The sequence below is a fragment of the Chiloscyllium punctatum genome, chromosome 22, assembly GCF_047496795.1.
Source record: "Chiloscyllium punctatum isolate Juve2018m chromosome 22, sChiPun1.3, whole genome shotgun sequence".
NCBI classification, from domain to species: domain Eukaryota; kingdom Metazoa; phylum Chordata; class Chondrichthyes; order Orectolobiformes; family Hemiscylliidae; genus Chiloscyllium; species Chiloscyllium punctatum.
The window spans coordinates 38,890,085-38,916,384 of NC_092760.1; the positions used below are offsets into that span (position 1 = coordinate 38,890,085).

At 42.8% G+C, this 26,300-nt stretch overlaps 1 protein-coding gene across 1 annotated transcript in view; it reads left to right on the plus strand.

The window, feature by feature from the left end:
• LOC140493530 (anoctamin-9-like) overlaps positions 1–26,300 on the plus strand; it is a 131,431-nt gene that overhangs the window by 92,259 nt on the left and 12,872 nt on the right. The window contains exons 21-23 of the mRNA XM_072592070.1: positions 9,960–10,107; positions 11,365–11,481; positions 25,628–25,721. Of these exons, the coding sequence (XP_072448171.1) occupies positions 9,960–10,107; positions 11,365–11,481; positions 25,628–25,721 (359 nt within the window). The remainder of the gene's footprint in view (positions 1–9,959; positions 10,108–11,364; positions 11,482–25,627; positions 25,722–26,300) is intronic.

Consider the following 26,300-nt stretch of genomic DNA (forward strand, 5'->3'; position numbering starts at 1 on the left):
GAATACCACTTGGCAGCACAGCATGTAAAAAATGTGTATAAAAATTAATGAACATAATTTTCCTTGTGTTCAGAGCAAATAATTCATCCCAATCTTCCCTTGATAACATAATCATATGTCAGTCATAACATTCCACAAAAAAAAATCTTCTGTGCCAGCAAACACAGAGAATAACCTACGTTTTCTGAATGGTTTGACAACAATCTCTATTCTGATTTCGTCCCAGGCCCCTACAACCCACCTACATAGTATTGCTAAATTCTGACACTTATTCCATCTCCTTTGGTGAATGTCTTCTCTCTACCAGTCATTCAGTCATTCCACATTTTCCTACATTTGAAGGGCTTGCTTGGAGAGATATCCAAATGTTGAGCAAAGTTGGTTGGACTAATGAAAATCTAACTTGAGCAACAACATCATTGACAGGGTACAATTTGAATATGTCCCAAATGAGAATTCCTTTTTTCTTTACATAATCTTCTTGGGTTAGAATCTCCAAACTTTCCTCAGCTGTGTTTTCAAGGCACTTTCCTTTACTGTGGATGAGAATGACTAGATTTTGGAATTGCTGTTTCAGCTTGGATTTTCTCTACAATATTGAAGAAGTGACATAAGCTCTATCCCATTAGAAACACACAACTATGAAGCTACACTTTTCATGGCCAGTCATCTTCCCCAATGCTGTGTTTTTTCCAACGGTTTGAGCTACTGGCATGTCAAAATTCATTTATTCATTCTTGTTGACTGTATAATTTCTTTCCTTTTTTTTAATCAATGTTTGACTATAAGCCACTGTAATGTGATAAGTCTGTAATTAAGTTCCACTGGGAGACTGTGAAATCTTGGTCTTCTGTCACTGTACAAAATTGTTTCTCTTCACAAATGTAATACACCATCTATGGCTGGTTTTGAAATCTGTAAGGCCTAATTTTCTTGTATGTTTTGGAGTAAAGATCTAGGTAGATTCTCATGAAAATGAGAACCCATGAGTCTATCCTGGCAATTTTCAGTTCCCTATTTTGTAACTTCATTTTCCAAGTCAGGCCACAGGCCTTGCTTTCATCTGGACACTCAGCTTTCAGCATCTGCCTAAGCTATGCAAAGAACTTCATCCAATCTCTTAATATTCTTTTCCAATACTTTCAATGCTGTAATCACTTCACAATTACTTCTCTACTCTGCAGCCAACTTTAAAGTTCAGAATGGACTGTGAATCTACAATTCCTTCTTGATAACAAGTTTCCATAATAGAGGCAGGATTGAAAGGTAGGCACTGTGTATTGGTGAGGTAGTGTTGTTGATATCACGTGTTGACCTGTGCAGACACAAGGAGAAGAACCATTGCATTCAGCATGGACTATATTAGTCCATTTGCAACAAGGTCAGTTTCACTTCAGTAGTGAGTGGGTCTTAAGTACATTGTTTGGAACTAATGGCCAAAAGTCCAAAGTTAACTTTTAAACAAGGTTCCTGTGGCACAACACTTGTTGCACGTTGCTAATCTGAAGATGACCCATTTGTGCCTGCCTGTTAGCCAGCTCATTATCTATCCATGCCAGTATGCTATCTGCTAAAGCATCAGCTTTTATTTTCTGCAATAAACTTTGATGTACTATTCTGAAACTCATTAAAGTCATTTATGTACACTGTAAATACTGAAGCCCAAGCACTGACCCTTGCATGACTGCCACCCTGATTACACTCCATCATCCAGAATGGCTTGTCAATTCTTTCTCTGTTTGCTTTCCAATAGTCAATCCTTGCTCAATGTTAATATATTTCCATAATCTTATGTTTCAACCTGTTGTGTGGCGCTATATCAGATGCCTTCACAAAGGCTAAATAAATCAAATCCACTCATTCTCTTTTATTTAACATGTGATAATTTCATCACACACAATTTTCCTTGTCTAAAATGGTGATTTTTTAAAGCTGCTCAATATTGACTATCCTCCCAATTTGGTGCCATCCATTATTTGATAAATTCTGTTCAGATTGTTATTGTAAACAGCAATGGCTCTAACATTGAGTCTTATGGAACATCACTAGCCACATGATTTCACTGTGAATAGCTACCTTTTCTTATTCTGTTTTGAAGTCAACTCTTAATTTATCCAACTACTTGTTCCTTGAATTCATATTCTATAACCTAGGTTACAGGTTAACCTTTTATTGAAGTCATTTTGAAAATACAGATAAGTGACACTACTGCATTATGATTGTCTATTCTGTCACCTTATTGAAAGCTTCAATAAAATTCATTGAGCAAGGTTTTCCTTTTTGAAATCCATATCATTCCTTATGAATTCACATGTTGTGAACGCTGTTCAGAGATTATATTTGTGGATGATCAGATCCAGTTGCTGTCAATGTACTGACCTTGGATGTCTCCAGCTCATTGGTTTGTGCTAGTGACACAAAGCTCAAGTAGTTTTGATCCATTCTCAATTATAGTTCCCCAGCACAGAGAAGGTGGGAGTGGGTGAGTCATCCTTATTGTCCATGCCCACTTTTGATTTAAATCCCCCAGGAAGTATAGATGTTCGGATTTTGTGTTTCTGTTGATAGTTGTAGTTATTGGAATGATGTCAGCCAGGTGGACCTCATGAGATCTCTGATTAGTGCTGTTAACCTGGTCCAATCCGGGAACCCTGGCTGATAGATATAAATATAAATATCAAGGGTTCTGCTCACCCTAGGAGTGGGTTCTGTGCTAGCTGGGTCAGTGTCATGTATTATTCAAATGTAAATAAAGGGTGACTTGGTGACGGGATAGCAGCCTTTGAGGAGTTATTTCAATCATAATGTCAAACCGCTCACTGTACTGGACTGTCACCTCTGTGTTGCATCACAGCTTTAGAGCAAAAATCATCAGGAAGTTAACTGGCTCTGTTTGAGAATACATTTTGGACCATTTGTAAGGGTTCTAACATTGAGAGTTGTGAGTTCCTTATGCCAACGCCTACACCTTGTTCATGCATTTCCTCTGAATTCTTCCGCCTGCCAGGAAAATGTGCTGTTTTTTTAAATTTGGTGTTCCGTTCTCAGAACACCTTTGGCTTTTGGAGTGAAGTAATGTCAGTGTTCAGCTGATCATGTTCCATATTGAACAGGGCTATTCTGTGCATATTATTGACCAGCTGCTGCAGAAAAATCTTGTGACACAGTGAAGTGTCCCTACTTCTAGGCAAGAAGGTTGGGTTCAAGTCCCACCTCAAGGTCTAATGGCTTTGGCAGTGTATCATAATACATCCAAACTGGTTAATAAAGTAAAAGAAAAAAATGTCCTCACACCATCCAAATTTTGATCTGATCTCACAAAGGACCAATTTAGAGTACATTGTGCCCTGATGGTCATTGTTTGAGTCAAAGCAGCAATCATTATTGACTCAGAACCTCATCTCTCTGATAACATTTATTTTATTGATCAGCTTATCTGTTCTGTGCATATGGTTCTGACATTTCAATTTGCCAACTGAAGAGTGGTATCTACTTTTCTTTAGGAGCAAATTACTGCAGATGCTGTAATCTGTATTCAAAACAAAAATACTGGAAATCACAATGGGTCAGGCAGCATTCCTGGAAAGAAGTAATGTTTTAAGTCTAGATGAGTTTTCAACAGAGCTGATGTGTACTATCAACACCCTTTCTCACCCAGCACTCCATTCCCCCACTTTTGCATAAATGCTGCCCCCTGCATGTCATCTCTGATGAAGAGTCATCCAGAACCAAAATATTACATTTCTCACTCTCCATGGATGCTGAATGACCTGCTGTGATTTCTACTTTAGTTTGTTTTGTTTGTTTGCTTAGTGTGATTTTGACCTCTTAAAGTCATAGAAAAAACATGGAAACAGACGCTTCAGTCCAACTTGTCTGCAGAGCTCAAGGGACATCCATTAACCACCATGCTGTTTTCTGTCCCTCGGACAATTTCATATCCATGTGTCTCTTTTATTTCATGACCTGTTATTTTAAAGTCGCTTTGTACAGTGACACTTTTTGGGAAATCCACATACACCACATCAACTATGTTGCCCTCTTCAGTCCTCTTGATACCTCTTTAAATGAAATCTAGCAAATTGATTATACAAAATTTATTCTGAAGAAACAGTGCTCATTCTCTCTAATTAATCCACATTTACATGTGACTATTAATTTTGTACCGAATTCCTGTTTCTAGAAGTTTCCACAATTTTAATTGACTCGCTTGTAGTTGCTGGCTAATCATCTGACAAATCAGCAACTTGCATCTGGCTTACCCTAAACTCGTACTCAAGTAACCAATCTAATTGATCCAGAAAGCTATTATCACCTCTAGAAACTTGTTAAGTTTAGCTAACTCATTGCAAAAGAATACTTCAGTGGCTGCAAAGTGCTTTGTTATGTCCCAAGTTCTATGATATAAATATGACTCTCCTTTTCTCTTCCCTCTCTAAATTCCAGTTTAGAGGTTAGGACAAAACCATTAAAAAATGGTTAGGACAAAAATTGGGCCCTTGAAGACAGAAGCAGGGGAATATATTACTGGGAACGAAGAAATGGCAGAGGAATTAAATGGGTACTTCAGATCTGTGTTCACTGGGGAAGACACAAGCAATCTCCCTGAGGTAACAGTGGCTGAAGGACCTGAACTTAAGGGAATTTCTATTTACCAGGATTTGGTGTTGGAGAGACTGTTAGGTCTGAAGGTTGATAAGTCTCTGGGACCTGATGGCCTGCATCCCAGGGTACTAAAGGAGGTGGCTCGGGAAATCGTGGATGCGCTGGTGATTATTTTCCAGAGTTCTATAGAATCGGGGTTGGTTCCTGAGGATTGGAGGGCGGCTAATGTTGTGCCACTTTTTAAGAAGGGTGGGCGGGAGAAAGCAGGAAATTATAGACCAGTTAGTCTGACCTCAGTGGTGGGAAAGATGCTGGAGTCTATTATAAAGGATGAAATTACAGCACATCTGGATAATAGTAACAGGATAGGACTGAGTCAGCATGGATTTATGAAGGGGAAATCATGCTTGACTAATCTTCTTGAATTTTTTGAGGATGTAACTCGGAAGATGGACGAGGGAGATCCAGTGGATGTAGTGTACCTGGACTTTCAGAAAGCTTTTGATAAAGTCCCACACAAGAGGTTAGTGAGTAAAATTAGGGCGCACGGGATTGGGGGCAAAGTACTAGATTGGATAGAGAATTGGTTGGCTAATAGGAAACAAAGGGTAGTGATTAACGGCTCCATTTCGAAATGGCAGGCAGTGACCAGTGGGGTACCGCAGGGATCCGTGCTGGGACCGCAGCTTTTTACAATATATGTAAATGATATAGAAGATGGTATCAGCAATAACATTAGCAAATTTGCTGATGACACAAAGCTAGGTGGTAGGGTGAAATGTGATGAGGATGTTAGGGGATTACAGGGTGACCTGGACAAGTTAGGTGAGTGGGCAGATGCATGGCAGATGCAGTTTAATGTGGATAAATGTCTGGTTATCCACTTTGGTGGCAAGAACAGGAAGGCAGATTACTACCTCAATGGTATCAAATTAGGTAAAGGGGCTGTTCAGAGAGATCTGGGTGTTCTTGTCCACCAGTCAATGAAGGCAAGCATGCAGGTACAGCAGGTCGTGAAGAAGGCTAATAGCATGCTGGCCTTCATAACAAGAGGAATTGAGTATAGAAGCAAAGAGGTGCTTCTGCAGCTGTACAGGGCCCTGGTGAGACCACACCTGGAGTACTGTGTACAGTTCTGGTCTCCAAATTTGAGGAAAGACATTCTGGCTATTGAGGGAGTGCAGCGTAGGTTCACGAGGTCAATTCCTGGAATGGCAGGATTGCCTTACACGGAAAGACTGAAGCGACTGGGCTTGTATACCCTTGAGTTTAGAAGACTGAGAGGGGATCTGATTGAAACTTATAGGCTTATGAAAGGACTGGACACTCTGGCAGGAGGGAACATATTTCCATTGATGGGGGAGTGCCGAACCAGAGGACACAACTTAAAAATACGGGGTAGACCATTTAGGACAGAGATGAGGAGAAACTTCTTCACCCAGAGAGTGGTGGCTGTGTGGAATGCTCTGCCCCAGAGGGCAGTGGAGGCCCAGTCTCTGGATTCTTTTAAGAAAGAATTGGATAGAGCTCTTAAAGATAGTGGAGTCAAGGGGTATGCAGATAAGGCTGGAACAGGATACTGATTAGGAATGATCAGCCATGATCATATTGAATGGCGGTGCAGGCTCGAAGGGCAGAATGGCCTACTCCTGCATCTATTGTCTATTGTCTATTGTCTATTGTCTAAGACCTCAATGTACGGGCTCATTGGGCTAATCAAACTGGCTATTTAAGCACTGGCATGTAATTATTTTAATATATTACAGAAGCAAAAGTGTTTATGTTGTTACAATGCATATGATCATTGGAAATTATGTTAGGGCAAAATAAAATTTACTGATACCAAACATATCAGCAAAAGTTCTTTATTAGTTATTTTTGAAGTGCTATACTGTGTGATGTAGATAAGTGTGAAGAAATAAGCTGTGCATTGAGAATCAGATGGGTACATGAAATAAAGTATGGCTTTATTTTGCTCTCTAAAAGTGGGCATATATTTTTGGACTGTTTGTACTTCTACCCTATGATGACTTATTTTAGTGTGCTCATTAATTTTTATTTAGCCGATGTAAACTTTTGTTCAGGAAGCAACAATTGTAGGGAATCCAAGAATCGTGAGAAATACATGCATCAATAAAGTGTTTAATTGTTCAATTTTTGTTGCCACTGTTGGCAAAGTAAACAGTGATTTGAAATGAATTGCGATCAACACAGCATCAGTAATTAGATCCATGTGATACCAACGATCAAAGTGATGGGCATGGGTAAGAGACAGAGGTGGGAATGAGCAAATACAATATCAGGAAAATGTTTGACAGTAATGTAGTTGACATGATGAATATAGGAAACTCTGAAATATAAAAAGACTAAGAACATGAAAATCAGGGGGCACCTGATAATTGACACAAAGTTGATGAGTGACAGAAGCAGGTGAACAATGGTTTTTCAAACCAGAACCAGATACAGGGGTTTTTGGGACCACTGCTTTTCTGGATATATTTTAGCGATCTAGACTTTGTGTCAGGGCACAATTTTGAAGAGTTGCAGATGTGGTTTGGATAAAGTTGATGAGAAAATTTGCAAGTTGGAGAAAGATCAGGAGGTCAACAACCCCAACTGAGCACTAACTTTAGCAAAGCAGCGGGATTGACTTACTGGATGTAGCCTCAGCTACAGAAGCAGTAGATCTGTTCAGTCTCCTCACTGAAACCTTCCAGAATGAGGAAGGTTTCCACCACCACACTCCAGTTCTCACACATGTTGTCTATTATCTTAGCACTAGACAACCTGATTCCAAATCAAAACTGCAAGCACCAATTGAAATAGATGGATTGTGATAGATCAACACTCTTGGAAAAACACAGTAGTACAGTATTGAATTTACAGTGAAGAGGTTTAGCAAAGCTATTGACTTATTTGCCATGGATTAAGTCCAAATATTGATGCTACATACTTTAACTACTCAAGAATGGGAAATGAGCAATTCTGATGCTTATGGATATATTTCTTTACCTCTGGAGGGAAGGGAAGTATCCCAGTTAATAATTAATGCAAAGATGGCTACCCAGTACAAGAACAAGGGTAACACAATGATTTTTTTTTAAGCTATCAAAGCAGCACTCTGCAGAACATGATAGGAAAAGTACTTGACCTTGTTGCACTCAAATGCATCAAACCTGAAATTCCACATCTTTTCAGAACTAAAAGATTTACAGTTGACAGCTTAGAAGTTTTTTTGTCTTGCACTCAGCAGGACAAACACAAGAATGCTAAATTTCAAACAATCATAACAACTTATACTACAACAAAGATTTGTTGGCAAGCTAACTCTGGCTGAGGCATTGCTATAGAAAAAGAAACAGGGAACTTTAGGCTTCCCCAAGCTCTTGGTAATTCAAGAGGTGTAAGGCATGAACGTATACCTTTAGTTTGCTGAGAACAAGTCCTTGCACATGAATGTATATCACTTCTAGCAACCAAAATGACAGACTGTTTAACAGAACAAAAAACTGCTGATGCTGTTTGATCATTGTTTGTAATAGGTAGGATGAATTGTACTTAACTAGACAATGCCTGCAAAACTTAAAACAAAACATTTACTGTCAGATATGATTGTAGAATTCTTAATCCACTTTAATTGCAAATATGTCTGGTTCCTCCCAATACATGAAATGCCACGAGGTGTCCCTTTGTATGACTGAAATGGTGTGCTTTACAGGACAGCTTAACATATTTTTAATAAGAATTCCCTGGCTGTTCTCTGTTTGGCTTGCCCTATAATGGCTGGGAATTTGTCTTGCAAACAAACACATAACCTCAACACCAAGGAGAGGGAAGCACTACAATCACTAAGAAACGATAAGAACATAATTATACTACCAGCAGACAAAGGCAGAATGACGGTCATCCTGGACAAAGCAGAGTATATGCAAAAAGCACAACAACTACTTGCAGATACCAACACCTACCAAAAGAGGGAGTTTGACCCTACCCCACAGCTCACCAATAGGATAAACAACACACTGAGGAATCTACAAAAAAACGGACAGATAACCAGGTCTGATCTACAAAGAATGAAACCTGAAAGCAACAACACTCCCAGATTCTATGGACTACCCAAAGTGCACAAACCAGACATCCCACTCAGACCCATAGTATCACTACTAGGGACACCATCACACAAACTGGCCAAAGAACTACAGCAGAAACTGAAACACCTGATCAGCGGATCCAGACAATCTGTACAATCGACACAGGAATTCTTGGACATCATCAGAAATATATACATAGACAAGGAAGAAACTACAAAAAGAGGAAGAGGAACACCTATACAAAGTATTCGCCAAAAACGGATACCCTCGCAATTTCATCAACAGATGCCTAAGGGAGAGACAACGCAACGAGGACATGCCGCAACCCAAAGGACTAGCCACACTACCATACATCAGGAGCATTTCTGAACTGACAGCCAGACTACTGCGACCACTAGGACTCATAACAGCACACAAACCAACAGCCATGCTCAGACAACAACTCACCAGAACAAAGGACCCGATACCCAACATGAGCAAAACTAATGTAGTGTACAAAATCCCATGCAAGGACTGCACAAAACACTACATCGGACAAACAGGAAGACAGTTAACGATCCGTACACACGAACATCAACTAGCCACGAAACGACATGACCAGCTATCCTTAGTAGCCACACACACAGACGACAAGCAACATGAATTCGACTGGGACAACACTACCATTATAGGGCAAGCCAAACAGAGAACAGCCAGGGAATTCCTAGAGGCATGGCACTTATCCACAGACTCTATCAACAAACACATCGACCTGGACCCAATATACCGGCCACTACAGTGGACAGCTTGAACTGACAACCGGAAGCGGCAGAGACAGGCTACTATAAATGCCGGAGGAAACAGCACAGAAGCGCTTCACAGGAGGCTCCCAAGCACTGAGGATGTCACTTAGACAGGGGACGAAACGTTTGCAAGACAAATTCCCAGCTCGGCGAACAGAACCATAACAACGAGCACCCGAGCTACAAATCTTCTCCCAAACTTTGAATATTTTTAATAAGATTTCTCTGTCTTTGTGTTTAACTCTCTTTATAGTCTCCTGTTCTGGAAGTTATTTATTTCTTTGCTATCGATATCTTCTCTTACTTTATCCTACCTTCACAATGATTATTTGTAATTATATTAATTAGCTTGATTAACATAAATTTAATAAGGTTTTTATTATTTCTTGGTCCTAGTTTAGAGAGTCAAGAAGATCTTAATATTGACCAATTAACTGAATAAGCCTGTGGTAGTAAATAAAATTATACATCTGTATTTCAGGGATATGGGTACGTCTGCTGGAGGTGGTTGGTGTGTTGGCTGTCATTGGCAATGGGTTGGTGATCTCGATCACTTCAGATTTTATTCCTCGATTGGTTTACAAGTATGGATATGGGCCATGTGCATTTGGAAACAGTTCAAATGTTAAGTGAGTATGCAATCTGTATTACAAAAGCTTTGTGCTATATGTTGTAATCTATTTGCCAATCAGCTGTAACAGAACAGAAAGAGGACTTTTTAAAACTTGTATTGAACTGCATGTTTAAAATACAATCTTATTAAATACACATTATGGTTTATATTTTATGAGCCAACACAAGGATTCAAAACCCAGTTTCTGATTGCTAAAATGCTACCTCAGTCACTTAAACAGCCCATGTCCAAATGCAGCAAACCTGCATGACAGCCACACATAGGCTGAGAACTGACCAGTAACATTCATGCCATGGAAGAAGAAGAGAGAATCTAAATGTCTCCACTTGACATTCTACAGCATTACTATCTGTGGCTTCCCTATTATCAACATCCTGGGAATTACCATTAACTAGAAACTGAACTGCAATTCAATACTGTAACTACAAGAGCAGGTTAGAGGCTAAGAATTCAGAAGTGTTTAATTTACTTGACTGGATAAATGCAGCTCCAACAACACTAAAGAAATGCAACATCATCCAGGACAAAGCAGCCCACTTGATTGCCACCTCATTCACCACCTTTAACATCCACTACCTTTACAATGACAGCATACCATTACCAAGATGTACTACAGCAATTTGTCAAGGATCCTTCAACAGCATCTTCCATGAAGTCTACCAACTAAAAAAAGGATAGAAGAATCACAAGAAAACCACCAGCTCCAAATTTCCCTTCAATTCATGCACCATTTCCATTTGGAACTGTACTGTTCTCTCACTGCTGAGTCAAATCCTGGAACTCTCTAACAGCACAATGGGTACTTACACTGTAAGGATGGCAGTGAATCAATAAAGCAGCTGACTACCAGATAACTAAGGATTGATAATATATGCTGGTCCAAGTCAGCAATGTCCACATTTCATGACCAAATAAATAATTAAAAAGAAAACAGGTGATGGCATCAAAATCTTTTTGACGATAAAAGGTTTTTCTCTTTTTCCCTGAGACCTTATTGGAAACCCACTCCTCTCACTGAAATAGCAACATGGAAATGGTGGGATATTTTTGATGTGCAGACTTCTTAAAAGTTTAGTTCTCTGTGAAATATGGATCAATTATTTTGAATATAAGCATCAAAGATATGATACAGGAGTACAGGCAACAGATTCTGTCAAAAATGTCTAGGTAATACAAACCACTGTTTCTGTGTGCTAATATATTTTCCCTCAAACACTAATTATACTGCTGATTTTTTTTGTTTACCTTGCAGCTGTATGATGGGATATGTTAATAGTAGCCTCTCTGTGTTCTACGTGGAAAACTTTAAGCAAACAGATCCAAAGGACGATGGGTTAAAATCACTTGGGTTCCAAGTAACATATTGCAGGTATGATATTATCTAGTCTTATCCCTGTATACTAACATCAAATAGCATAATCTCTTAACCTCTTTTCATGACTCTACTAAAGACCACCAATTGTCACACTGTTACTTCATGACCCATTGTAAGCATCTTGCATATGGAAGACTAAGTGTTGGAAATCATTTGACCGGACTGCTAGGTCTCATCTTGCCCTCATTCAAGATTCACATATTTGCTTTATGTAGCATGCATATATTGATAATTACCAGAAGAAAGAACCTTTTATAACCTCAACTAATTTGGCAAAGACCAGGGATACAGAAGTAATTTCTGATGGGGAGTCAAGGATTAGAAGGGAACGTCTCATAAATTAGAGACATATTTCAGCAATAAAATTAGGCAACATTTCTACACATAGGCAGAATTTTGAAATTCTCTCCACAAATGGCAATTAATGCTTGATTAATTGTTAATTTTAAATCTGAGATTGATGTTTTGTTAATATGATTATTATCATAACATAATTGCAGCATAGCAGATGGCCATTTAACACATTGTATCTGTGCTGGCTCTCTACAAGAGCAGTTCATTTATAAGTATAAGTATTAAAAGATATGAGATAAAGGCACGTAGAGTTACGCTCAGTGGTCTATTCCTGCTTCTGTATTCTAATATTCCTATGTATCTTTTGATCAAAGTAGATCCTCAATGAGGAATTTGTTTCTGTTCTCTGAATGTAATACTGGCCATCACTTGTTGAGAAGAGAAGGTAATGGTAGGTTAGATGATTACCTACAGTGTGGAAACAGGTCCCAAGTCCACATCGACACTCCGAAGAGAAACCCATCCCCCTATATTTACCTCTGACTAATCCACCTAACACTACAGGCAATTTAGCATGGCCAATTCACCTAACCTGCACATCTTTGGACTGGGGGAGGAAACCCACGCAGACACGGGGAGAATGTGCAAATTCCACACAGACAGTTGCCCGAGGTGGGAATTGAACCCGGGTCTCTGGCGCTGTGAGGCAGCAGTGCTAATCACTGAGCCACCATGCCGCCCCATGAGGCACCATGCTGCCGTGGTATGCTGCTATCTTGCATTGCAATAGTCTTTTGACAATGATAAGACCTGAATTTTAGCTAGGAAATTCTTTGAATTTTAAGGTGATATTGGTCACACGACAACTAAGATTCTTGTTGATAGTGATTAAGTGCTGGCGACGTTATTAAAGATGTTATTGGTGGATTGCTGCAATGCATTTTAAAAACCTTTCTTATCACAGAAATGTTCTTTAACTGAACTTCAGTCAAACATTTGGAGACAACACACTGGAAAATGTTAGTAGACTGGAATCACTTTGTTTTTTATTAATTTGTGGGATATGGGTGTTGCTGGCTGGCCAGCATTTATTGCCTATTCCAAGCTGCCCTTGAGAAAGTGGTGGTGGGCAGCCTTCTTGAACTTTTGCAGTTCACCTGCAGTAGGTTGACCCACAATACTATTAAGGAGGGAATTCCAGAATTTTGAACCAGCGACAGTGAAGGAACAGTGATATATTTTCAAGTCATGACGTTGAATGGCTTGGAGGGGAACTTGCTTTGTCATGGATGGTGTCAAGCTTATTGAGTGTCGTTGAAGCTGCACCATCCAGGCAAGTGGGGAGTATTCTATCACACTCTTGACTTGTGCCTTGTAGATGATTGTTAGGCTCTGGTGAGTCAGGAGGTGAGTTATTCACCATAGTATTCCCAATCTCTTACCTGTTCTTATAGCCATTGTGTTTATGTGGCAAGTCCAGTTGAATGGTCAATGGTAATCCCAAGAACATTGATAGTGGGGGATTCAGTAATGGCAATTGCATGTTAAGGGGCAGTGGTTAGATTGTCTCTTATGATCATTGGTGATGGTCATAGCCTGGCATTTGTGTGGCACAAAGGTTACTTGCCACTTGTCAGCCCAAGCCTAGATATTATCCAGACCTTGTTGCACTTGAACATGGACTGCTTCATGTCTGAGGAGTTGCAAATAGTGCTGACCATTGTGCAATCATTGGCGAACATCCCTACTTCTGACCTTATGATGGAGGGAAGGTCATTGATCAACCCGAGGGCTGAAGATGGTTGGGCCTAGGCCACTACTCTGAGGAATTCCTGAAGGCTTGTCCTGGAGCTGAGATGACTGACCTTCAATAACCCACAACCATCTTCCTATCTGCCAGGTATAACTCCAACAAACACATAGTTTGCTCCCAGATACACACTGATTCCAGTTTTACTCGGGCTCCTTGATAACACACTCAGCTGAATGCATGTCAAAGGCTATCACCTCACCTCTGGAACTCAGTTGTTTTGTCCATGGTTGAACCAAAGCTGTAATGAGGCCAGGAGCTGAGTGCCTCTGGCAGAACTGAAACTGAGGAGAGCAGGTCATTATTAAGCAGTGCTGCTTGATAGCACCCGTTGATGACATCTTTCATAATTTTACTAATGATCAAGAATGGACTGATGGGAAATCCAAGATGGTGGCGATCTAGTAGGTTTGCCCCGCTGAGCTCTGCACCATAACCCAGGCACATGGTGCATTTACCCTCCCATTATTTGAGCAATTGTGGCAAAATTCGGCAGTCTTAGGTCCCCAGAATTGTTGTGTATTAGTTTTGTTGATCAGGGAAGATGCCCGAGGGAAAAGGGCCATGTGGATCATAACGGTCTTCATGAGCATTCCTGTGCACTTACCTGCATAGCAGAGTCTAGTCTCGGAGTTCATGAAACTCCGAGAGAAAATTGAATCAACGATGAAGGAGACCCAGATCAGGCTGGAACCAATCTCGGCCAGGCTGCAAAAACATGAACAGGAGATCCAGCGTCTCGGGCAGTGCTGGAGGAGATGGAGCAACGGACGATGGCTTTGGAGACCGTGGCAGAATCCTCGGCAGGTCAGGTTTAGGCCCTGGAGAGGCAGATTCGGGCCTTAGTAGAGCAGGTCGACGACCTCAAAAACCAAGGCTGTCGTAGAACATCCATCTGATCAGGCTGCCGGAACGGGAGGAAGGAGACCAGCTAGTCAGTTTTATGGAGCAATGGCTCCCGCAGTTCTTGGGGCTGGAGGTCGAGGCAGCCAGGTTTGAGTCGAGCGAGACCAGCGGTTCATGGGTTGCAGTGTCCCTTCCTGGTCCTAGTGCAACTCCAGCACTACAGAGGTAAGCAAATGGTGTTGGAGTCTTCCGGAGCACTGGGGAAGGATCCACAGGCCATGGCATACAAGGGATCAAAAATTATGTTTTTCCAGGACATTTCTGCGGCTGTGATCCACAAGAGGAAGGCCTTTGATGAGGTAAAGAAGGGACTGAAAGACTTGAATATTCAATACTCTGGCAGATATCCGGCAGTGTCACGTTTCAGCCATGGACAGTCCATGTATAATTTTGACTCATCAGAAAAGGCAAAGGATTTCCTGGACACTTTAAAATAGACTGGCTGGTTCAAGAAATATGGACAATAGTGTTTTCTTTGTTTTCTATATGGTTTACCTTGTTTACCTAGTTTTGATCTTTTTTTTCCCTTTTCTTTCTCCCTTTTCGTTGTCTTATTTTTATTATTCCCTTTTCTTTTCTTCTGTCTTTCTTGGTCTGGGATTGGGGAGGGTTTGGGGTTTTTTTTAATCAGTACTGACTGGGGTCAAAGTACACATGGGACGGGTTGAATGCCCACTTCTAATTTTCTTGTTAGAAGAATCATGTTTTTTTTACTTTGTTTTGCCTGGATTTGGGACACGGCTTCAGCGAGAAGGAGCCATGGAGGGGTTAGTGGGTCGTGTGAATGCCTCCTGTGGGCAAGGGGGACAGTCTCTTATTTGTTTTATGTTGGTTAATTGTAGAAGTAGTTTTTCAAAATTTTGCTTTGGTAGTTTTTGTAGTTGATTATATGAATCTTTTACTGTTTTTACTCGGCATGTCATGAGTAGGTTTCTTCCTCTCGGGGTGGAGGGAGGGTGGTGGTTCATGGGCTGCCTTGGACGGTATGGCTAATTGTTCATTTAAATTGTGCACTTGAATGTTAAGGGGAGTCAGACATCAATTAAGAGAAAGAAGAACTTTCAAGCCTTAGAAAAGAAAGGGTTGATGTAGCCCTGCTGCGAGAAATACATTTAGGCGATAAGGAGCATTTAAAGTTACAGCAGGGAGAGTTTGGCAAGGTGTTTTTCTCGTCCTTTAATTCTAAAAGCAGAGGAGTAGCTATACTCATCCAGGAGAATCTCCCATTTCAGTTGTTAGACCAAATTAAGGACGAATATGGGTGATTTGTGACCGTCAAAGCTTTAATACATGGAGAGGAGTACAGGATTTTTAATGTACATTACCCGCCAGCACACCCCCTCAAATATGGAAGGATCCATTGGGGCCTTGGAGGGAGGTGAAGGGGGAGGTGTGGACGCAAGTTTTGCACTTCTTGTGGTTGCAGGGGAAGGTGCCAGGAGTGGAGGTTGGGTTGGTGGGGGGTGTGGACCTGACGAGGAGTCGCGCAGGGAGTGATCTCTCATAGGGGTGGGGAGGGAAATTTATCCCTGGTGGTGGGGTCTGTTTGGAGGTGGCGGAAATGATGGAGGATGATATGATGTATCCGGAGGTTGGTGGGGTGGAAGGTGAGGACCAGTGGGGTTCTGTCCTGGTGGTGATTGGAGGGGTGGGGTTCAAGGGCGGAGGTGCGGGAAATGCAGGACATGCGGTGGAGAGCATCGTCGACCACGTCAGAGGGGAAATTGCGGTCTTTGAAGAAGGAGGCCATTTGGGTTTTTCGGTAGTGGAATTGGTCCTCCTGGGAGCAGATGCGGCGGAGGCGAAGGAATTGGGAATATGAGATGGCGTTTTTACAGGGGGCCAGGTGGGAGGAGGTGTAATCTAGGTAGCTGTGGGAGTCGGTCGGTTTGTAGTAAATGTCTGTGTTGAGTCAGTCGCCCGAGATAGAAATGGTGAGGTCTAGGAAAGGGAGGGAGGAGTCTGAGATGGTCCAGGTAAATTTGAGATCAGGATGGAAGGTGTTAGTAAAGTGGATGAACTGTTCAACCTCCTCGTGGGAGCATGAGGTAGCGCCAATACAATCATCGATGTAGCGGAGGAAAAGGTGGGGGGTGGTGCCAGTATAGCTGCTGAAGGTGGACTGTTCCACATATCCGACGAAGAGGCAGGCATAGCTGGGGCCTATGCAGGTGCCCATGGCTACTCCTTTAGTTTGGAGGAAGTGGGAGGATTGGAAGGAGAAGTTGTTAAGAGTGAGGACCAGTTCAGTCAGTCGAAGGAGGGTGTAAGTGGAAGGGTACTGGTTGGGTTGGCGAGAGAGGAAGAAGCGGAGAGCTTGGAGGCCTTTGTGAGGGGGGATGGAAGTGTATAGGGACTGGATGTCCATCGGGAAGATAAGGCGTTGGGGGCCGGGGAAGCGAAAATCATGGAGGAGGTGGAGGGCGTGGGTGGTGTCCCGAACGTAGGTGGTGAGTTCTTGGACTAAGGGGGACAGGACAGTGTCGAGTATGCAGAGGTGAGTTCGATGGGGCAGGAGCAGGCTGAGACAATGGGTTGGCCGAGGCAGTCGGGTTTGTGGATTTTGGGCAGGAGGTAGAACGGGCGGTGTGGGGTTGTGGGACTATGAGGTTGAAGGCGGTGGATGAGAGGTCTCCTGAGGTGATGAGGTTATGGATGGTCTGGGAGATGATGGTTTGGTGGTGGGAAGTGGGGTCATGGTCAAGGTGGCAGTAGGAGGAGGTGTCCACGAGTTGGCATCTAGCTTCAGCAGTGTAAAGATCGGTGCCTGCCTCTTCTTCGGATATGTGGAACAGTCCATCGTCCGCAGCTACACTGGCACCACCCCCAACCTTTTCCTCCGCTACATCGATGATTGTACTGGCGCTACCTCGTGCTCCCACGAGGAGGTTGAACAGTTCATTCACTTTACTAACACCTTCCACCCCGACCTCAAATTTACCCCCTGGACCGTATCAGACTCCTTCTTCCCCTTCCTAGACCTCTCCATTTCTATCTCGGGCGACTGACTCAACACAGACATTTACTATAAACTGACCAACTCCCACAGCTACCTAGATTACACTTCCTCCCACCCTGCCCCCTGTAAAAACACCATCCCATATTCCCAATTCCTTCGCCTCCGCTGCATCTGCTCCCAGGAGTTCCACTACCGAACAACTCAAATGGCCTCCTTTTTCAAAGACCGCAATTTCCCCTCCGACATGGTCGACGATGCTCTCCACCACATCTCCTCCACTTCGCGCACCTCCACCCTTGAACCACGCCCCTCCAATCACCACCAGGACAGAACCCCACTGGTCCTCACCTTCCACCCCACCAACCTTCGGATATATTGTATCATCCTCCGTCATTTCCGCCACTTCCAAACCAGGGATATATTTCCCTCCCCACCCCTATCAGCGTTCTGGAGAGACTACTCCCTCCGCGACTCCCTCATCAGGTCCACATCCCTCACCAACCCAACCTCCACTCCTGGCACCTTCCCTGCAACCGCAAGAAGTGCAAAACTTGCGCCTACATCTCCCCCCTCACCTCCCTCCAAGGCCCCAATGGATCCTTCCATATCTGTCGCAAATTCACCTGCACCTCCACAGACATCATTTACTGTATCTGCTGCACCCGATGTGGTCTCCTCTACATTGGGGAGACAGGCCGCCTACTTGCGGAACGTTTCAGGGAACACCTCTGGGAATGCACCAACCAACCCAACCGACCCGTGGCTGAACACTTTAACTCCCCCTCCCACTCCGCCAAGGACATGCAAGTCCTTGGCCTCCTCCATCGCCAGACCACATGCGCCTGGAGGAAGAGTGCCTCATCTTCCGCCTAGGAACCCTCCAACCACACGGGACGAATGTAGATTTGTCCAGCTTCCTCATTTCCCCTACCCCCACCTTATCTCAGTCCCAAACCCTGGACTCAGCACCACCCTCTTGACCTGCAATCTTCTTCCCGACCTCTCTGCCCCCACCCCCTCTCCGGCCTATCACCCTCACCTCCTTCCACCTATCGTATTCCCAGCGCCCCTCCCCCAAATTCCCTCTCCCCTACCTTTTATCTCAGCCCGCTTGGCACACCAGCCTCATTCCTGAAGAAGGGCTTATGCCTGAAATGTTGATTCTCCTGCTCCTTGGATGCTGCCTGTCCTGCTGTGTTTTTCCAGCACCACATTTTTCAACTCTGGTCTCCAGCATCTGCAGTCCTCACTTTCTCCTCCACAATATCTGTGTCTCGTTTAATGCAAATGATTAATTTATTTGGTTCTTTCTTGGGGTATAAAATCAATTTTATGAAGTTGGAGGCCATGCCTCCAGGGAGTCTTGTCAGAATACCCGACCAGAGGTGGAATCGATTCCCTTTCAGATGGTCACAGGTAGGCTTCCATTACTTAGGCATTTTTATTCCTCCTGCCTTTGATCAATTATACAAAGCTAATTTTGTGCAGTTGCTGGAGAAGATAAGACAGGACCTTCAGTGCTGGGGGGCTCTTCCGATATCTTAGTTGGATAGAATAGCTCTGGATAAAATGAATGTTCTTCCTCGTTTATTATATCCCATGCAAAAGTTGCTTTTGATGCTACCTAGGCAAGCGCTATGGTGGCTTAACAGTTGGCTCGGTTGTTTCATCTGGTGTCACAGGCAAACTCTTATTAAGCTTGCTAAATTGCAGCTTCCGTGGGGATGGAGTGTGGACTTTCCAGATTTTAAGAAATTAAGTTCCTTATTATCCTGTGTGACTGATTGGGCCTGCCAGGACTCAGGGTCAATTTGGCTGGACATCGAGGCCTCCCAGGCAAAATGCTCCCTCATTAATTTGTTGTTTATGGACAAGATGAGGACTGCCTTGGAGCATTGCAGAAATCTGATTGTCCTTAACACGGTTAAAGCATAGAGAGTGATGTGACAAAGTGAGGGCAATTTATGTAAAACCTTCCTTTTTACGCCATAGCAGGAATGCCTGGATTTTGGCTAGGATCAATGGATTCTGGCTTTAGGTTCTGGGAGTCTAGAGGAGTTTCCTGTTTGGGAGACTTATTTGAGGGGGAGGTCATGATGTCTTTCAATCAGCTGAGCCAGAAATATGAACTGTCTAGTAGGGACCTCTTTTGTTATTTTCAGATTAGGGACTTTGTACAGACTTTATACATTATTGGTTAATCCCTATAAATCTGATATAGAGAGGAGAGTGCTTCGGTCCACAGGTACTCACTCGATCAGTACTCTCTATCATAGTGTCGCGAAGGACATGCAGCAGCTCTGCAGGATCTGGACTCAGGAATTAGGGGTGGAGATCTCATTAGAGGCATGGGAGGATATTTGACAGAATGTGAGGAAGATTTTGATTTGTAATAGGATGCAGCTATGTAACTGAAGGTTGTCTGCAGGGCTTATTTGGCACTGGAGCAGCTTGTGAAATTTAAGAAAGAAGCATCTCCAATGTGTCCCAAATGTAAAATAGATATTGGTACTCTTACTCATTGCTTGTGGTCATGCCACAAGTATGGCGCACTGGAAAATGGATTTTTTTTATAGGACGCGGTGACCCTTTTTACACTATATAGATGAAGACTTGTCAGCTATATTGAATAGGGCCTTGGTGTAGCCGCGAGGGCTGTGTCTGGTGGGCCGGGGGCCCCTGAGAGGAAGAATCCCAAATAAGTACAGGTACGCAAACTGATGCTACCGGTGATGGGGAGCTTTGGCAAAGTTGCACTAGTGTTGTAATTTAATTTAAGTTAATTTACCTTGGTTCAATCTAATTTAATTTAGTTTATTTTGTTTAATTGTTTATTGAATTGTAGTATGGGTAGTTTTTTTTAGCTTTATTTCTTTCAAACTGTTTGCGGAGTAGAGTAGTACTTCGATTATTGTTATTGTTGTTATATTATAAGATTGTTATACTATGTTGTAGTAATTTTACAATCTTGTAAAAAATTCAAAATTTTTTTTCAATAAAAATATTTATTTTAAAAAAGTGAACTGATGGGGTGGTAATTGGCTGACTTGGATTTGTCCTTTTTATGTACAGGCCATACCTTGGCAATTTTCTACATTATCAGGTAGATGCCAGTGTTGTAACTGTCCTGGAAGAACTTGACTAAGGATCTGGCAAATTCTGGAGCACAAGTTTATAGTACCATTGCCAGAATGTTGTTAGGGCCCATAGCTTTTGCAGTATCTAGTGTCTCCAACCACTCCATTATCTCACTTGAAATGAATGTAATTGGCTGAAGACTGGTATCTGTAATGCTGGGGAGCAGTGGAGCAGACCAAAATGGATTGCACTCGGTACTTGTAGCTGAAAATTGCTGTGAGTGCTTCAGCCTTTCCTCTTGCACTAATCTGCTGGCCTCTACCATCATTGAGAATGGGGATATTTGTGAAGCCTGTTCCTCCAGTGAGTTGTTTAATTGTCCACCACCATTCACGATTGCATGTGGCAGGACTTCAGAGTTTAGACTTGATCCATTGGTTATTGGATTGTTTAGCTCTATCACTTTCTCCTTATGGCATGAAAGTTGTCCTCTTTGGTAGCTTCACCAGTTTGACACCCCATATTTAAGTATGCTGGGTACTGCTCCTGGCATGCATTCCTGCACTCTCCATTCAACTAGGATTGATCCCTTGACTTTGTGTGTATGCTGAGTGGGGGAATATGCTGGGCCATGTAGTTACAGAGTGTACTAGAATAAAATTCTTATGCTGCTAGTCCACAGTGTCTCATAGGTGCCTGGTCTTTAGTTGCAACATCTGTCTGATTTAGCACAGTGATAGTGCCACACAGCACAATAAAGGATATTCACACCTCAAAGGCAGAACCACCTCTACTGATACTTGAGATTTTGGAGATTTTTAGCTCAGGTCGTGGATCAGGTTGTAAGTTTGCTCACTGAGCTGGTGGGTTAATTCTCTGATGTTTTGTCACCATGCTAGGTAACATCATCAGTGAGCCTCTAGAGCAGCGCTGGTGTTTTGCCCCGCCTCCAATTTATGTCTCATGGTTTGTTGTGGTAGGTGATATCATTTCCAGTTCTGTTTCTGAAAGGTTGGTAAATGGGCTTCAAGTCTATATATTTGTTGGTGAAGTTCCAGTTTGAATTCTCGGCCTCTAGGAATTCCTACGCTTGTCTTTGTTTAGCCTGTCCCAGGATGGATGCATTGTCCCTCTCGAACTGGTGTCCACCTTCGTCTGTGTGTATGTATACCAGTGATAGTTGGTCAAGTCTTTTGGTGACTGGTTGGTGCTCATGTATCCTAGTAGGCAGTTTCCTGCTGTCTATTTAATGTAATGATTGTTGCAGTCCTTGCAGGGTATTTTGTATATGACATTCGTTCTGTTGTCTGTGGGTATGGGATCCTTTAAGTTCACCAGTGTAATGACAGGTTTGTGACCACCATGGTGCCGAGTAGTCTGGTCATCATCTCTGAAATGTCTTTGATGTATGGTAGGGTTGCTAGGCATGTTGTGTGTTCCAGTTTAGGTCTGATGTGCAGGAATCGGCTGACTGTGCTTATCGGGTAACCGTTGTTCCTGAATACATTGTACAGATGTTTTTCCTCAGCTTTTCATAGTTCCTGGGTGCTGCAATTTCTGGTATTGCTGCCTCACAGTGCCAGGGACCTGGGTTTGATTCCCGCCTCGGGCGACTGCCTGTGTGGAATTTGTACATTCTCCCCATGTCTGCGTAGGTTTCCTCTGGGTGCTCCGGTTTCCTCCCACAGTCCAAATGGTGTGCAGGTCAGGTGAATTGGCCATGCTAAATTGCCCATAGTGTTAGGTCCATTAGTCAGGGGTAAATATAGACTAGGGGAAAGGGTCTAGGTGAGTTACTCTTCGGAGGATTGGTGTGGACCTGTTGGGCCGAAGGTACTGTTTCTATACTGTAGTGAATCTAATCTAACCTAATCCGTCCTGATATAGCTCCATTTGTGGGTGTTGGGATGGTTGCTCCTGTAATTGAGTATCTCATCAGTGTGTGTGGCTTTCTTGTACAGAAGAACCTTGATTATCTGAACGAGATGGGCGGGCACTATTTCGTTTGGATAATTGATTATTCGGTCAATTAATTCAATGCCTTTCCTCTGGGACTGGGAATTTTCTGTTAAGTCTGCTCCCTGTTCAGGAGACCGAGGCAGCAGCACACCGTGCACGAGATCCCGTGACCCCATCTGCCCCTGGCTGCCCCCCAACCCTGTTCAACACCACCCTCATCCGCCCCCTCCACCTGCTTCCCGTCCGCCCCACCATCGTCGCCCCCCAACCCGCACCCCCAACCCCATCCAACACCGCCCCCCCCGTCCGCCCCCAACCTAGTCCCCCCCCACCCACAATCCGACCCCACACCTGAACCCCCGCCCCAATCCGACCCAGCCACCCCGCCCCCCTGCAGCCCCCAGGGTAGCCGGATCAGATACCAACAGTAAGACTGCTTCTGCATTTGGGTGGCAGGCATGAGTCTCCAAATAGCGTGCACTATTCCACCTTTGCCCTGTACAGGACAATATTGGAGACTTTATCTAGGGAAGCGGGTTTAGGCTACACCCCTGTGTAGAACTCCAGGAAAAGTGTGGGGGCAGAGAGAGAGGGCGGGAGGTCAGTCATCTGGAAACGATGCCTGTACTCCCATCGATGTAGAGGACTGTCCTCGGCATCATTTCAGTAAGCCAAGTTCACTTTTAATCACTGTAAACAAAAGCCACAATCAGTGTTTGAAACACGTCTTTGACGTTTCTTTTGGGACCTTGAGAACTTCTTCGGATAATCCGATATTCAGTTAATTGATTTTCGGATAATCGAGGTTCCTCTGTATATGCTGATCTGCAGCTCTCCATTGGCTTTTCATTCTACTGTGACGTCCAGGAAGGGGAGTTATTGTTTTCTTCCTCTTTGGTGAATTTTATACCGGTAAGGATGTCTAGGAAGAGGAGTTGGATATTGTTCTCCTCTTTGGTGAATTTTATATGGATAAGGATGTTGTTTATGTGCTTGTGGGTTTCTTCTAGTTTGTTGTATTTCATGATTACAACATACTGCAGCATCCAGGAACTATGAGAAGCCAAGAAAAAAACACCTATACAATGTATTGAGGAGCAACGGTTACCCGATAAGCGTATTCCGTCAATTCCTGCAAAACAGACCTAAACAGGAAGACAAAACATGCCCAGAGACTCTTGCCACCCTACCATACATCAAGGACACTTTAGAGATGATGACCAAACTACTCCAGCCCTTGGGCACCATAGTTGCCCACGTCCTACCATCACACTGAAACAGTTGCTGGTGAATTTAAAGGTCCCTGTACCCACAGCCAGCAGAACAAACATCATAAACAAAACAAAGTAAGGACTGCAACAAGCATTTAATTGGACAGATGGGCAGGAAACTACCCACCAGGGTACGTGAGCACCAACTAGTCACCAAAAGACACGACCAATTATCACATATACACAGATGAGGAGGGGCACTAGTTTGATGGAGACAATACATCCATCCTGTGATAGGTTAAGAGTGGGAGGCGTGGCATTCAAACCGGAACTCCATTAACAAATATATAGATTTGGACTCCATTTATCAACCTCTCAGAAACAGAACCAGAAATGATACCACTTACCACAACAAACCAAGACACATAGATAGCAAACAGGACAAAACACCGACACTTCACTGGAGGCTCACTAATGATGTTACCAAGCATGGTGATGAAACATCTGAGAACCCACCAACTGAGCGAGCAAACTTACAACCTTTACAGATGCTGTCATGAACACTTATATCTGTAGCCAGCAGACTGGAAAAGATGAGGTAAAGTATGTTTTTCCCTCTTTTTGATTCCTTCACGACCTGCTGCAGACCCAGCCTAGCAGCTATGTCCCTTAGGACCCGAACAGTAGTGTTGCTGCTGAGCCATTGTTGGTGGTGGACATTGAAATTCTCCAATCAGAGCATGTTTTGTGTCCTTGTCACACTCAGTGCTGACTCCAAGTATTGTTCAGCATGGAGGAATACCAAATCATTAATGGAGGGAGGTCAGCACATGGTAACTAGCAGGAGTTCCTTGCCCATCTTTAATCTGACGCCATGAGACTTCATGGGTTCCGGATTCAATGTTGTGGACTCCCAAGACAACACCCTCCCAACTGTATACCACTGTGCCAGATGCTTCTGCTGGGTCTGTCTGACCAGTGGGACAGGACATATCCAGGGATGGTGCTATTGGTATTTAGGACATTATCTGTGAGGTATCATTCCATGAGTATGATTATGCCAGGCTGTTGCTTGACTCTTCTGTGATACAGCTCTCTAATTTTGGCACTAGCATCCAGATGTTAGTAAGGAGGACTTTGCAGGGTTAACAGAGTTGGTTCTTTCATTGTCTTTTTCAGGGCATAAGTCAATGCCATATGGTCCATCCAGTTTAATTTCTTTGAGACTTTGTTATGATTGTTTCAACTGAGTAACTTGCTAGGCCATTTCACAGGGCAATTGAGAGTCAACCACATTGCTGTGCATCTGGAATCACATGTAGGCCAGTCCAAGTGAGGATGGCAGATTTCCTTCTTTAAAGGACAGTAGTGAACCCAGATGTGTTTTTCTGACAATCTGTTGATTTCATGGTAATCAGTAGATTCTTAATTCCAGACTTTAAAAAAAATTGAATTTAAATTCTATCATGGCGGGATTCAAACCTGGGTTACCAGAACATTAGCTGAGTTTCTGGATTAACAGTCTAGTGATAATACCACTAAGCCATCACCTATCTTTCCTACAATTGTGGCTTCCTACAATTGTCTAGAAGTTCTGCCAACCTCCAAGATGGTCATCAAAGTAGGATGGGTCAAAGCTGGGACTCAAACAGACCCAACATTGGGTTGGTACAGGTATGTTGACGGTGCAATGTAATGGTGGTTGTGGTCACCAGTTGGAGGCCCAATTACAGGCTACAGTATGTTGATCTGAAGATTTCCAAAGTTTCAAAACTTTTAATCCATTGCTGGCAAGAGTAAAGGTTAATTACAGTTCCAACTTCTGCAACTGCCACATTCCTGGGCCACAATGTTTTTCCAGGCATCTACTTGCCACTTTAACTGCTTTATTTTGTGTTTGCTTATTCTGTACCTGTTCTGCAGATATCGTGATTATAGAACCGTTGATGAGTATAAGTACACAGTCCAGTTTTGGCATATTTTTGCTGCACGTTTGGCCTTCCTGATTTTATTTGAGGTAAACAGATTTTTCTCTCTGTACAATTACATAATACAAAGTATTACAAACTTCTGGATTAGATGATATTTATTCATATTATGTTTGTTACACCGTGTGATGAAAGATGTATACAATATTTATTATTTTTGGACTTTAGATAGTTTTAAAAAGAGATGCATATGAATGTCTTAGTGCTGTGAAAATTTGTGGCGAAAAAACATCACTCTGACATCTATCCTAAATAACCTAAATGCACCAGAATCAAGAAGACCTCTGACTGCAACAAAGCCTTGGGAGAACCCTAGAGTGTGAATTGAATAAGCTATTCATATTTTTGGTTTAATGACAATCAATTTAAATACTTAACCAATTAGATTTGTTTTGACTTCAGATTTGAAAACCCAGCGTTTAGGTGAGAAGAATAAAGAGTTGCGTACTGACGCAAGTTTTTAAGTTTCTTTCCTAGCAGATTTTAGTCGAATAGAGACCAGTCAATTTGAAGGCAATGTTTTCCTTAGTTTGTGAAGATTCCAAGCCAGGAATGTGGAGATGCGCATCTTCAGATTGTTATAATTGAAAAGTTTAGGCCACCAGAAC